General features: G+C 34.6%; 1 protein-coding gene across 1 annotated transcript in view; it reads left to right on the top strand.

Moving 5' to 3' along the window:
- Window positions 1-14287, top strand: part of LOC145587698 (two pore calcium channel protein 1B-like) — a 32524-nt gene extending 18237 nt beyond the window's left edge. Inside the window, exons 11-24 of the mRNA XM_081644396.1 lie at window positions 2898-2970; window positions 3101-3166; window positions 3265-3408; window positions 3524-3581; window positions 4724-4831; window positions 5308-5371; window positions 7225-7393; window positions 7928-7992; window positions 8148-8238; window positions 10052-10138; window positions 11984-12061; window positions 13624-13658; window positions 13756-13861; window positions 14028-14287. Of these exons, the coding sequence (XP_081500522.1) occupies window positions 2898-2970; window positions 3101-3166; window positions 3265-3408; window positions 3524-3581; window positions 4724-4831; window positions 5308-5371; window positions 7225-7393; window positions 7928-7992; window positions 8148-8238; window positions 10052-10138; window positions 11984-12061; window positions 13624-13658; window positions 13756-13861 (1144 nt within the window). The 3' untranslated portion in view covers window positions 14028-14287. The remainder of the gene's footprint in view (window positions 1-2897; window positions 2971-3100; window positions 3167-3264; window positions 3409-3523; window positions 3582-4723; window positions 4832-5307; window positions 5372-7224; window positions 7394-7927; window positions 7993-8147; window positions 8239-10051; window positions 10139-11983; window positions 12062-13623; window positions 13659-13755; window positions 13862-14027) is intronic.
- The last annotated feature ends 549 nt before the right edge of the window (window positions 14288-14836 follow it).

Below are 14836 nucleotides of genomic sequence, written 5' to 3'. Positions count from 1 at the left end.
TAGGTCCTCCCAAAATTGTCGTTTCTCTTCTGCATCTAAACCCACTTGGGGAGCATAAGCACTGATAACATTCACAATCTCCTTGCCACATAGCAACTTCAGCCTTATCAACCTATCGTTCTTCCGATAGACCTCGATCACCTCTTTTGCCAACCTCTCATCGAGAACCACACCAACTCCGTTCCTAGCTCCACCATTCCTTGTTCTGTGGCTCGTTTCTTGCCCAACATACCATACCTTATACCCCAAAACCAAGCCTCGAGCTCCTTCTCCTGTCCATCTTGTCTCTTGGAGGCACATGATGTTCACGCGTCGTCTTTTCATTACTTCTACCAATTCTGCTGATTTTCCCGTAAGAGACCCCACATTCCAAGAACCAATCCGCAAACTAAATTCTTTTCTCCCACGCTCCCTCCTGATCCCAACTCCAAGTCCTTGATTATTTGACACCACAATTGGGCAATATGGCGCGTCGCTTCTGGGCGACGACCTAGCAACCCTTACATACTTATCACTGCACCCGGGTCTGGGAAGTGCAGCGCGTCGCTCAGTAGGGAACGCCCCAATGGCACGCCCTTGCTCATTTGACACCACACTCGGGCAATGTGGCGCGTCGCTTCTGGGCGACGACCTAGCAACCCTTGCATACTTATCACTACACCCGGGTCTAGGAAGTGCAGCGCGTCGCTGAGTAGGGAACGCCCCCACGAAAATATCTGTTTGGCTCATGTCATGGGATGTGACGAAGTTTTATACTGGCTGTCACTGGCCTACCGTAAAATCTATTGAATAAATTAAACCCTTCTTTTCTATCATGAGCTACATGAATAATTGTAATGGATTCAATAGTCGACAGAAAGTTGATAAAGAATTCCGAAGTAAGATAGCAGGAAGCTTAATTCATTTTAATTGAAAATGGCAATGGTTACAAAAGTAATAGCTTGAGGCTATTGATCTCCAAATAGCCGCTTTAGGAAGCTACTCTCTCAAGTTTTCTCCTCACAAAATTCACATACCCTCCTCCCACCATTCCCTTTCATTATATATTACAAACACTACTCAAAAAGCATCCTAGTCTTAATTGCTATATGTCTTCTACTGAAATCAGAGAATCAGTCTGCTCTTGTGTGTAGCCACTCCACCAAGTGATTTATTAAACTTCATTGTCTCCTTCCTCTAACGACCTTTCACCCTGCTGCTGACTGTTCTGCTGTTTGTCTCCTTTTCCATAGTGTTTCCTCCTTGTATACACTTGAGTAGGTGGCTGTTGACTTGGCGGATCAAGTAGGTTCATCACAAATATGTGAATAAGATTAAAACCACAATCAGTTGGGGATAAAGGGGTGAGTGAATGAGAGAGTTGTGTGGGTGGAAGCTGGGCAGGAGCGGGTCGCTAGTAGATAGCACAATGTGGCTACAATTGTGGGTTTGAAGAGAGGATAGAGGTAGAGTTGAAAGAGAGAGAAAAAAATACGTGAGAAAAGAGAGGAGTCTATGGGCAGTATCTAGCGGGGATGGTGATGGCTTGTAGTAGGTGGGATGGGGCGATTAGCAGTTGTTTCCGGTGATAAAGGAAAGAATGAGATTTGGGGTGTGAGAGTTAAGGCGAGGAAGAGGAAGTAGGGGATTTGGTGTGGCGGGGGAGGATAGCTAGCGGTGGGCTAGTTGGCGTGATGGTTGAGGAGGAGAAAGGGCAGAAAACAAAGTAAAAATATGTAAAACAAGTCAACACTAGAGATATTGTCATATCCCCCTTTACAATAATTTTTTTTTATTTAAGGTCCTAATTTTCACCCTTTTTTATGGAAGGACATTTTTCACTAGAGAGCTACTTAAAAGATTAGTTCTAACAAAATTTTCTATTTATAAACACTATCACTCCCTATGTTACTCAGACTCAGACACAACACGGGTACGTGTCCAAGTGTTCGACTCGGCTATTTTGTGAGAAAATTATGTGATTTTGATCTAAACTAAATTTCATACTCATGTCTAAATGTTGAGGATCTGACACAGGTACTTGAGATAAAATGAAGAGTTAAAGTAACATAGCTCTCTCCTATCAGTGTTGAATTTTACAAAAAATGGGTGTCAAAGGGAGTGTGGGTAAAAATTCCCAAAGTGAAAAGATTTGCCAAAAAAGAAAAAATAATAATTCTTGGGAAAACCCTAATAAGGAAGTAAGAATAAAAATATACAAGTAAAACAAAGATTAATATAGGGCCATTCAAACTTTTAGGCGCCATGTGCTAGATTAAATAAAAAGTTGTTGTTCAAATGCTAAATGATCAAAGAGGAACAGAAATTAAGGATGGATTAAGTGCTTGAGTTTATATATAAAACCCAATAATAGTTTTGGCCATCTATAGGGAAGAATAACGACCTAAGTGATTGGAAGCTTTTGTGGAGCGGATGCATTGTCCCTGGAATGAAAATAGTCAGTTAGAGATAATTGAGATTAATTATCATCAAATGACTTGGAATTTTATTCTATGACTAAATTACTCCTCAGAATATAGAAAATGTTGGTCTTTTTCCTTTTCTTTCTTTTTGTTTTGCATCTAATGCTATAGATTTTTCAAAGATATTTACATATTGATGATTGAAAAAGGATGTAATTCTGTACTTAAGCACCGTGTTGGAGATTCTGCATCGCGTCTAGTTGTAATCAATCTCAACTTTGCTTATTTCTCTTTCTTCTTGATTTCGTCAGTTTAAGAATTTGGTCCTACTTTTCAGCACTTTTTTTGATCATGCTGTGTTCTTATTGATCTGGAGTCAACATACTGTATCTTAGGAATCAATACACATTACTTTGGCATAAATCTTAAGAGTCTTAACCCGTTTTCTTGATTCTGCTGTGTGATAAATCCTGTGTAAATTTGTGCTGTTTTCAGGTCGCTGCCAAAAATATCAAAAGAAGACTTTGAACTGATATTTGACGAGTTGGATGATAGTCATGATTTTAAGGTTGTTTTTTATGGTACTAAATTATCATTTTAAGTTGCTCTACATGCTATGATAGATTTCATTAATAACAGTTGTGATGGAAATTTGTTCTTTACAGTAACTTGTTTACTTTATTCCTATTCTTGAGCAGATTAATGAAGAAGAATTTGACGATCTATGTCATGCCATTGCAACAAAGTTTGCAAAGGAAGATTGTGTAAGTTTGTTCGACCTTTGGCCAAATTATAATATTGTATTCTTATATGAGCAACTCACTATTTTTCTGGTCATATGCTATATTACCTTTTCATGCAGCCATCGTGTTTTGAGGCAATGCCGTCAATTTACTACTCTCCTTTCTCTGAAAAGTTGAAGACCTTTATTCGGAGTGATACTTTTGCAAACATTGTTGTTATCATCCTTGTGATAAATTTGATAGCAGTTATCATTGAAACCACGGTAAAAATAATTCCTGAAGCTGAAGCACTTTCATGCCTTTATGATTTCTTTTTAACTTTGATTTTTATTGGTGATGCTTTGAGTTTATAATGCATTTATGATGGTAACTGTGCAGCTTGACATAGCTGATAGTTCAGCTCAGCAACTCTGGCAAGTGGTAGAATTTGTGTTTGGTATGGACTTAGAACATCCTAAACGAATTACGTTTAATTTGGATCCTATGTGAAATTGTTGTGCCAAATGTTCAAGTAAATTTTTGCAGTGTAGCTTCTGTTGAACATGTCATTTTATATTATGAATTACAGGCTTATTGCATTGGAAATCAGTGAAGTTAGAGAAGTTAGAGATTGATAAGTAGACATAGGAGTATCATTCCTTACTAAACCTTTACTAAAACCTAAAATCTGTCTATAGGATTACAAATATGTTAAGACTTTTTGCACCAATATGCTTTCAAGCTGTCACCAGGCAGTATGGATGGAGGTACAAATGTATGCAATGTTATTTCAGTAGAGAGACTGCTTCAACACACAAGATAGTCTTCTAAATAAATTGAAAGAATAAGTCCTCCAAAAGATTCTTGATACTTCTATTATGAGTTGAAGACACTAATGTAGACTATATATATATATATATATATATATATATTTTTTTTTTTCTTACTATTTCTCTTTTACCACATTTAGGCTCTGCTCTCCTCACCTTATTTTCACTAAGTTAGCCCACCCACTTTAAGGAAAACGGTAGCTACATAGATTTGTTTTAAGCCTAATAAATCCAGGTAAGATAAGATAAGGGCTATTAAGTTCATATAAGTTTAGATTAGATAAATAAGGTCTGATAATTACAAGTAAGATAAGGGTAGATATATTCACAAAAGATAAGAGCTAAAATAAATACCAATAAGATCTAATAAGAAGGTCCAAAAAGATAAAGTAAGGGTTAATAAGTTCATTTTAAACAAGATTAGACAAGTTCAATGCCAATTTGATAAGTGAGATTCAAGTGAAAAGAACACTAACTAGTCTCATCCTCTCTTTAACCCAGTATTTTATCATACATCTTGCTCTTGTTTTCTGTGCTCATAAGTTTTGTTATTCTACTCTTAAAAGGCTGTAATTAAGGGATAAATGACAACTGTAAACTATGCACATATTATATAGCTCACTTATACATATACAGATATACTATTACTTAATTGATCATCTATCATAACCGTTTCTATTCATCCATATATGTTTATCTAAACTGCAAACTGTCTACCTTTATGATGGTTTCCTAAATAATTGGTAAAACCCCCTTTTTTTGGTAACAGGCTGGATATATGTGCTTGAAATGGGTTTGAAGATATATGCACATGGTTTTGTGAATTATTGGAGGGATGGACAAAACCGCTTTGATTTTTTCATAACTTGTGTAATAGGTAATCTTATGATGATCAAACTTGTTTTGCTTCACATTTAATTTATTTCTTTATCTATCATGATTTATCTGTCATTGCATTTGGGTACCTTCCACCCTGACCCTACCCCTAACCCTTAGTAGGAGAATCTGCCAAAGTTTTAATTGCATATCTCAAGGTCACTTCTGCACTAGTGGTATGGTTATCAAATAAGCTGTAGAACTTCAGTGACTTGATGGCTGTTGATGCCTAACATGTATTCTGACAGATAGATTCGGAAAATTGGCATGCTGAACAAACATGTTTTACATTCCTGACTCGTACAACTGAACACAGCTGAAGCATCTATATTGTATTTTGGGCAGTCTAAAGAGGAAATATTGTGCTGTGACATTTTTCTTCTGAATGAAAGTTACTTAAAGATATGATCTTTTAATTGATCAACTTATTCAAGCACTCTGCTTCCCTTCACCTGAATCTTTTTAAAACGTTTGCAGTTGTTGGCGAAACAGTGACCCTTGCTACACCAGAAGGCCAAAGCTTTCTATCCAATGGAGAATGGTAACATTAAAAGTTTCCAGATTGTGAATACATTATTCTGCATAATATTAGCCCTAGTACATTGGAGTTTGGAACATGGTAGTTTCACTATGCTTATCTTTCATTAAAATATTTTTTACAAATCTATGTGTTATACTTCTCATATTATCTAATCAGGCTGGATGCTCTATGTATCTTGTTTTAAGGTCATTGGTTCAACGTGTTGGGATTTTTATAATAAATATACGATTTTGCGGGGAAATAACATCGAAGGATCTATACGTATTGATCGTGGATTTATAAAAATTGATTATACCTTTGTAGTGTATTCTTCCTTGCTGATCCAATCAATTGCAGTGTGAGGACGTCAAATGTTGTCCTTCTATTGATATTTACATGACACATATTGAATCGTTGTTGAGTTTGCTAGCTTAGAATGACGAAGAACAATATACAATCTACTTGTGGAGTTTAGCTTTAGGGTTCTTGCCTTGATAGGAAATTGAATGCAAATGTATGTTTTCACCAGGAAGCCTCAGGTTAGATTCAAAACCCTAGATAACCACCTTAGGGAAATCATGCACACAGCCACACAAATTCCAAGATCATTAGTGGCAGTTCTAGAAATTGTTCGTTATGGGTTTGGAGTCACTAAACACATCTACAGTAGTAAAATCTACTACAAGGGCATAATCCAAACTACAACCTCTAAATAATAATTTGGGTGTGCACATGTAAAAAAAAAAATACAACTTACGAAAGAAATACAATTGAACCTGATGTGACATGGACTAGAAGTTATAATTTTTAAGAATAAATTAGAGAAAGGGGGAATTAGGAATGGAATCTGTTTGAATGTGGTTGATCTTCAAAGGATTAACATTTTTGGGGTAAATAGGTGATTGGGTATACTGGTAAGCAAAAGAAAAAAAGAAAATAGACACGTTAAAAAAAAAAAAAACCAAAAAACAGAGCTTGGCATATTCGAACCCACGACCTATGAGTTAGGTAAGTCAAGCTCCTACTGCTGCGCTGCTTCAATAGCTAACATATTTTACTTAAATAGTTTCAGTGTTTTAATAATTAAAGAAACTGATCAGTTTTTTTTCCAGATCCGATATGGGTTTAGCTGAACCAACTGAATCCATTCTAGATCCGCCACTGAAGACCATGCACATTTCCCTAGTTCTCTTTATTTTGGTGTGTGACTATTGGGCTTTTAATCCACCTGTACACTTGATTCGTTCTTTGCTATTGTGTGTGACCCAATAGATTCAGCTAGGAGTGTGTCGTAAAGTACTTGCGGAATGGTTTGTAACTAAATATTTCAATCACTTGACATAAATTAACTGTCTGTGATTGAACCTTCAAACTATTTATCACCTTGATTGAAGGACATTATTCTAACACAATAATCTATGTAATCTTCGTATGCTATGCTCTACCAGGAGACACTTGGGTTTCTTTTATTTTAGAATTTAATTTACTAGTACCACTTTCTTTTTATTTTCAAATTCATCACTGTTTATTTTACACAGTAAGTGCTTAAGATGTGGGGCTGATCTTTTGACCTTTAGATGACTAGATGAGTGGGGTTTAACTATAATTATGAGTATCTGATGGGGCAGTATATATGTTACATACCAGTATGTATGGTTTTATTCAATTTGATGATCATTTTAGATATAATAGATGTATGTGTGGTGAACTGGGTAGTCCATTTCTAGCTGAAAGAAGTGTAGGATCCCTTTTTATTGTTCCTGATCTTTTTGTTCCCTTTCCTATGTGAAGTTATTGTTATCTTCCTTGCTATAAAGTTTTTTCACAATATTGATTTTTGATGGATCATTGTTTTCTTCCTAATATATAAACAGGATTCGTTATCTTATCCTTGCTAGAGTTTTACGTTTAGTAAGACTGTCGATGCGAGTCAAACGTTATCGGGCCTTTGTAGCAACATTTTTGACTTTGATTCCAAGCTTGATGCCATATCTGGGGACTGTTTTTTGCGTCATGTGCATCTATAGCTCTCTTGGTGTTCAGGTGTGTAATTCTGTCTACTTCAATTTCATGTCTTCTGAAATTTCATGTCTTCTGATCCATCTAATGTTTGTAATTTCCATCTCTCTACAATATCAGTTTTGAAGTATTAATAATTTAATTTATATTTAAATTGGCTATTAGGTTCTGAAATGTAAAAGATACGTTAGAGAGTGTGAGTTATTATTGCATAAAGTATTATTCTATTATCCACGAATGGTATTTTAGAATCTTTGCCAATACAGGTATTCCTCGTTCTTTATAAGGAATATTGTTATAGCTTCATAAATAACCTTTTCCTTACAAGTACTATATAAAAGCTACCTTTTTTTTTTCTGTACTGGAAATCAGCAAATTCTGCATGTCCTGTAGAATATTGTTTTGTCCTTTTTTCCTGCTGTTTTCTTCCAATGGTTTTCCTCTCTTTTTTTTTTTTTTTTTTTTTTTTTTTTTGTGCTAAATTTGCCTCAGTATATCCCAGTGCAGCATCTTCTGTTGGTTCCCTTACATAATCTCATACTCTTTCTTGTTTGACAGGTTTTTGGCGGGATTGTTAACGCAGGGAATGCTTTACTAGAAGGATCTGATCTTGCTGAAAACGAGTATCCTTTTCCCATAATTTGTGCAAAACTTTGGTCACCTGTTTGAAAGTTGTGTGATTCTCAATGTTAATGGGACAGGAACTAGTCATCTTCTATTTTCCTTGCCTAAATCTTTATTCAGACTTTTTATGCATTGATTTTCTTAACTACAACAGTTATTTGCTCTTCAACTTTAATGACTATCCAAATGCTATGGTGACAACGTTCAATTTAGTAGTAATGGGGAACTGGCAAGCCTGGATGCAGGTATCACTTCTTTTGTCTTCCATGTTTTGTTAAAGAATTAAGGCTTACCTGAGTTCCTTAATTCTCAATTTTCAATAGTGTAGCGTAACTGTCCATTTGTGGTGCATTTATATGTCTTCTGGATGATCCTTGACTGTCATGGTGATAAACTTAAACTGAGATGGCACTCTAGATCTATTTCAATAAAGAATCTGATATTTATCTGCAACTTTTGGAAGTATGCCAAATGCTTTTCTTCTCCACCCCCACCCCCTTTCCCGAATTTAGAATTCTTGTCACTTGCAGAAGACTTGCCATGATATTAATTTGTTGCCAAGAGGGTAAGTTGTGAATCAAATTACCAGTGTTTGCAAGGACCCCACCAAATCTGGTGTCATATTCTAGTAGCCTAAAGTTCATATAATGTTATTGCACTAGTTGAAGCAAGAAATAGACAAGGTGATTATTCTTTGCTCTTGTTGGAAAGTGATAAATTTAATTAATATCTAGCCAGATTGCACCTAAGCTCCAATATTCACCGAATATATTGCCATTAACTTTCCAAAAAAGCTGATTTCAGAGTTCAGACAAACAACTCCAAACTTATAGCTTCAATCTTGCCTTAATGCCTCTCTCCTTACAAAAATCCTCTGATACGAATTAATTGAATGATATTATATTCTAATTTGGATCGTGAATGATATGCTGTACCTATAAACTGAAAACCCACTCAAGTGAATGGTAAAAATGTGTTAAGTCGAATCTAGTCTTAATTTATAATCTAAGAGAAACCATGGTTGCTCACTCATTATACCATTCACTTGATTGAATTTTTCTTGTTTCAAGCACATGTATGACTTTGTTTTAGGATAAATTTTATTTATTGTAGGAAACTTAATTGTTTTCTTATGTAATAATTTGTTTGAATGATAATAAAAAAAATTGTTGCAACTCGTGATCATCTTTTAGTTGCGACTAGTAAGAGACCCTTTATTCTTGCGGTAATTAGAGTTTTATTCTTTAAACTTTAGTCACAAAGCTCATTGAATTCATCAATATAATTCATAGAGTTGCTTGCTAATTCGGATTAAAATCCGCATCATAAACTCCATATTTAAGGCCATTGAGCCAATCAATGCAACAATGAAAAAGTAAATGCCTATTGATTTTCTATGAAGAAAAAGCCCTTAGGGAATCAGGGCACCTTAAACTTTCACATATTCTAGTTTGAATGAACAAACACTTATCAAGGGCATTGTAAAGATAATATTTCATATGACAACTGCCCATGGCCTCGTGGACAAACAGCAAGTGAGTTTTCTCCCACATGGATCGCCCAACTGAAATTGGGATTAAATGGGTGTGCTGCAATATTTCTTACAGTTTAGTACAATAAGAAATACTATCAAAACACTATAATCGTGCACTTATGTAAAGTTGCATTGTTGATGCAATAAATGAGGTTATGTACTCAGCATGTATTGTTGTAAGTTGTCACCCACACTAGGCTACTTAAATATGTTGTTGCTGCTGCTGTAGCTTAATTATGTTCCCCTTAGCTCTATCATAAGAATGGCGGGATTTTTTAATGAGCTATGTTTGTAATGTAATTTTTTTTTGTCTTCTACAGATAATACTGAAATACTGATTAGATGTTGATTAGCCCTATGACACTTTTTTACTTTGTCTTTCAAAGTGTTGGAAGGTTATATGGTAGATTACGATAAATCTAGGATACTCATTCATTGATGTACCATGCATATTAACATTGCATGAGCAACAAAAACTGCAACATACTTATTAGTAAAGGGAATTGTGTTTTTTTTTTCCTCAGACATACTGGGACTTGACAAGAACTTCATGGAGCCTGATGTACTTTGTTAGTTTTTACCTCATCACGGTGATGCTTATCTTGAACTTGGTAAGTCGTTTTTATTTTTGTTCTTTTGGTTAGTTTTTACCTCTCTCTGCAGTGTTGCTTATTTTACATTTAGTAAGCACTAGCCTCAGCTCTTTTTTGAAGTATACTTAGCATCTCCTTTGATTTAAGAACATTGATCAACATGTGCAATTTGGTACAAACTTATTTATTACACCTGAAAGATTTTGTGGATAACTATACGGAAAATCACTTTTGGTTCATGTAGCCAACCCCACTTATGGGATTAAGGCTTTGGTTGATTGATTGTTTATTACACCTCTGGTTTTATCTCAGCGTCTCAAGAATAACTCATATGGAGTATTTACTACACCTCTGGTTTTATCTCAGCCTTTCAAGAATAACTCATATGGAGTTTTTGTAGCCATTTTTTCGCGATTCATAACATCTTGCAGCTAATTTGTTCTGATGCCTTACGTCACTCTGCCCCATTACTTTTCACTCTCTACAGTTGTGTTATTTACGTTTTTTTTAATTGTTTACAATTAACTGAAGTCGTCAATCCCTGTCTTTCCCGTGCAACACATGCTTCTCTCCAACAAAGACTAAGTTCAGTTTCCTCTTACTCTTGATTTTAACATTGATGTTCTACATCAGCTTTCACAAACTAGTGAACAAGGAAAAATTAGTCGATTTATTAGTGAACATGGAAATTTTTTATCTAGGCGGGTGAATAGATTGACCTTGAAACAACAACGATTAATTACTAGTGCTATAAAACAAGCTCGTATTTTATCTTTGTTACCTTTTCTTAATAATGAAAAACAGTTTGAAAGAACCGAGTCGACTATTAGAACTGCAAGTTTTAGAACCAAAAATAAATAAAAAATAGACTTATTCCTTATTTAATTGATAATGGAATTGAATCAAAATTTGAATCTGAACTCAAGCACATATTGGGGTTTTATTCTAAAAATATCGAAATTTGATTGTCACGTCGTAAGATAATATAAAAATTGGGAACTTTTATTGAATGGATTTGTTGATTTTTATTTATTCATTGTACTTTATCAGACTAATTCCTACTTTAATACTCTTGGAGAATAAACTCCGGGGAACTTCATTTAAATCATTTCGAGGTATTTTTTGCAATTTTCTTTTTTTAATGATCTCATTGTATTGGAAATAGTTTTACTTGAGAGGCAGAGAATTTATGAGAAATTGACTTTAAAAGAATTGAAGGATGTTGGATTTTTATTTGGCTCTAAGAAAGAAGATAACAAGTGTAGGAAACTAGGAAGGGCATTTATTTCGAGAGAAAATTATCAATAACAATATAAAATGAAGGCCTGTGTTCTAAATTACTTGAGCATTCCAAGCTTTTTGTCCATGTTCTAAAAACACAGGTTGGTTGTTGTCAAAAGACCTCCGTTCCTTGATGTTTTTTATATTTTCCATATTTGCCTGTTCTTTTTTGTTCTCTACGCTGTTACTTTATTCCATTGGTTACGAATTTGTGACATTGTTGCCCAATTACCCCTTACCTTGAACAGAAGGTTCAAATTTTGGCCAACTTACTTTGCCCACATGTCCTCCCCCCCCGCCCCCCCCCCCCCCCACCCCCCACAAATAACAGTCTCTCTATCTTTGGATTGTGTGCAAATTATAACCTTATAGAGCCTTTAAGAGCAGAAATAGTATTGCATATGCAGTAGACCTTGATTTTAATTTTCTTAGAATATAAAGAAGTTAAGTCCAATGTTTATTTTATGAACTAAATATTGCTCAGTGTCCTAGAATTTTATTCTTTCCTATCATTGGTAACATTTCTCGGTATTTTATATTGTGACTAAACTAATGAAAAATGTTATCTGATTATGGTTTCAGATCATTGCTTTTGTGTTGGAAGCATTCTTCTCAGAATTGGAGCTTGAGGAGTCAGAAGAAGAACCTGAAGCAAGAAAGGTCAGTGTCATTCACGAACTAACTTATCCTTTGAACTTCTTTCTTATTGTGACACATTCTACTTTTTGTGTCTATATAACATGGATAAGAAGCTAATAATTGATTAGAATTTATATTTGTTGAAGTACATCACTGTATGAGCTGGTTAAATATACTCGTTTTTGTTATAATAGTTACACATCATGTTGTGAATAATTAGGCGAAATGATTAGAATGTATGAGAAAAGTATAGGCTTTGGTGAAAATTGAATGTTGTACGAAAAGAAGTGTAAAAATAGATTTAGTGGAATGTTGAAGAAAAAGAACAATTAAAAAATTTAAAATAGGTTTAGTGGAATGTTGCAAGTAATTTGAGAATTATTAGAATATAAATGCATTTGAAAAGGTCGGTCATCCACCCAAAAGTAGAATGAAATAAAGAATTAGGTAACCATTACTTTTAAACACCCATATAGAAAGTGTTACCATGATCATGAAACAGAGGCAGTACTTGTTAAAGGATACCTCAAAGTTCCTTATTGTTGTTGCCCTTGTCTGAGTCTAAATTCTGCTGTCAAAGGTAGTGCTTTAGCCACATTAGTGGTGTCTTATTTTTGATGTAGCAACAACTTTAAGAGCTAAGGCTGCACATTGTTTTTACGACTTGCGTTCAAATGAAATATTCAATTTAAGTATCGGTTTTCTATCTATTTTCATTTTGTTGGTGAAAAACTGAATTTTGAATTTGAACTTTTGAAGTGCTCTAGGGTTTTGGCATGTCATATTTTGTTTCTAGGATGGTTGTAATGTTGAAAATTACATAGAGCATAAATCTTTATTTTCGAACTGAACTATTCTTCTGGACTATAAACAAGAAATATTTTTAGTTATAATGATTAGGATTATGTACTAACTTAGAGCATGGGATCCAAGTTTAGGAAAATCAAAGCAGAAAAGATAGGGATATACTACGTATTGTAGAATCAACTTGATCAAGCAACTATAATCTTCCATATTGAAAAGGTTACTTACTCTCAACAATAGTTCTCAATTTTGGACTCTTGACGAAGGCTTAACTCAATACCTTATTACACCATACATGCAAACTTCATTATTGGGATCTTACCAAAGTCCTTTGTAACTAGCTTTTAAGTATTGTTCCAGACTTGCCTTTATATCGCCATGCCTTGCATGTGTAATCAAAAGTTGGCGATTATGTTGATCTCTTGCTGATCTTTGTCCTTGAGTTGATTGCATAGTGACCACTAGTTTGCGACTACATCGGATGAAAGTGTTACCTTGCTCTTTTAGCTGGTAACTGTTGATAACATCTGTAAAATTACTGAATTTGTGGTACATTATACATATTCTTAACTTTGGTTGGTGATTACGGGTGGAAAATTTGAAGGCAATTCCCATTTCCTAGCTGTTCTTATTGCCTAAATGATTACTTATATGCTGTCCAGAACCATGGTACTATTAACTTATTAAGCTGCTGCTTGATTTAACCTTGAGTTTGCACCTTGCTCTAGAATGTTATTTATTAGTTGACGCTAACTATCATTGTTTTATTATTGTTTCAGGACAATAGAAAAAAATATCATCGTCGATATACTGGGTATGTATCTACGAATAGCCTATTGAAAACTCTTCTATTTCAGAAGCAGACAGAATGCGTAATTATAAAATAATTTTATTTGTTTGATTTGGTACAGTCATAAATCACGAAGCCAAAGAGTTGATATACTACTCCACCGTATTCTGAGTTCAGAGCTGGACAAATCAGAGGCATGTGAGGCTTCGGGGGCTTCTGAGGCATAGGTCTTTCTTTTACTCCCTTAAGCTTCCTCTTGATTTTCTTATTTCTTATGAAAGGATCAGGGAAATGGATGTGGGATTTTTCAGTTTATCTCAGATCTCATTGCCTACAATTGTGATTTGTGATATATCCCTGTAAAATTGACATTTGTCCTAAATTTTAATGCAGAAGAGCCTGCAGACTGTCTCTGCTGTTAATTGAACAACCAACCTTTAATGCCAGGGCAACATCTTACCATTGCATAGTGAATAATCTGGAAACATGTGATGTATGTAGTTCTGACGATGATTCTAGATTCGTCTATCTATTTATCAGCGTAATTTCTGCTGGACATGATGAAATGCTATGATTCTCCCTGCTTTTCCCTCTTGTGCCCTGAACTATACAGGCAGTGTTCTATTTCTTTTATACTAATAATCTTGATGCCACTTAAATGGACTTTGTCTTGACAATGGAAATGAGCACCATCTCGCCAAAGTAATATATGAGCAATCTTTAAATGGTTCACCTTTAATTGGCTCAATAAATTCATATAGCAAAGAAGAAATCATCCCATTTAATTCAATTAAAAAAAAAAAAAAACAAACACCCCATTTTATAAACTCAATAATGTCTTTTGACTAAGATAATTCAATGATAATATGTGAAAGATTAACCACGTTTAGTTGATTTTCAAAGTCAATCATCAAGGATTCATAATTTTTGTACCAATTATTCACGACAAATGAAGCGAAACAATGTTTTTTTTTTTTTTTTTTTCTCTGTATGATTGCATGTCAATAAGGAAGTGAGAGTGAGGGATAACTTAAGTGGTAAGAGTTTCCCTCTCGGTTCCAATTGATCTTGGGATTGATTCTCATCATCCGCCTTTGTGGCTCTCTAAACACACAAAAAAAAAAAAAATGTCAATAAGGAAGCGATAATATTAGGAGTAAAACATAAAACATAAAAGTGTATTGATAAATCTAGACCTAATA

Source organism: Chenopodium album, chromosome 17 (genome assembly GCF_948465745.1).
Source record: "Chenopodium album chromosome 17, dcCheAlbu1.1, whole genome shotgun sequence".
In the NCBI taxonomy this organism is placed as follows: Eukaryota; Viridiplantae; Streptophyta; class Magnoliopsida; order Caryophyllales; family Amaranthaceae; genus Chenopodium; species Chenopodium album.
Note: the sequence above shows the minus strand (reverse complement) of the source record. Positions and strands in the feature narration are given on the sequence as shown.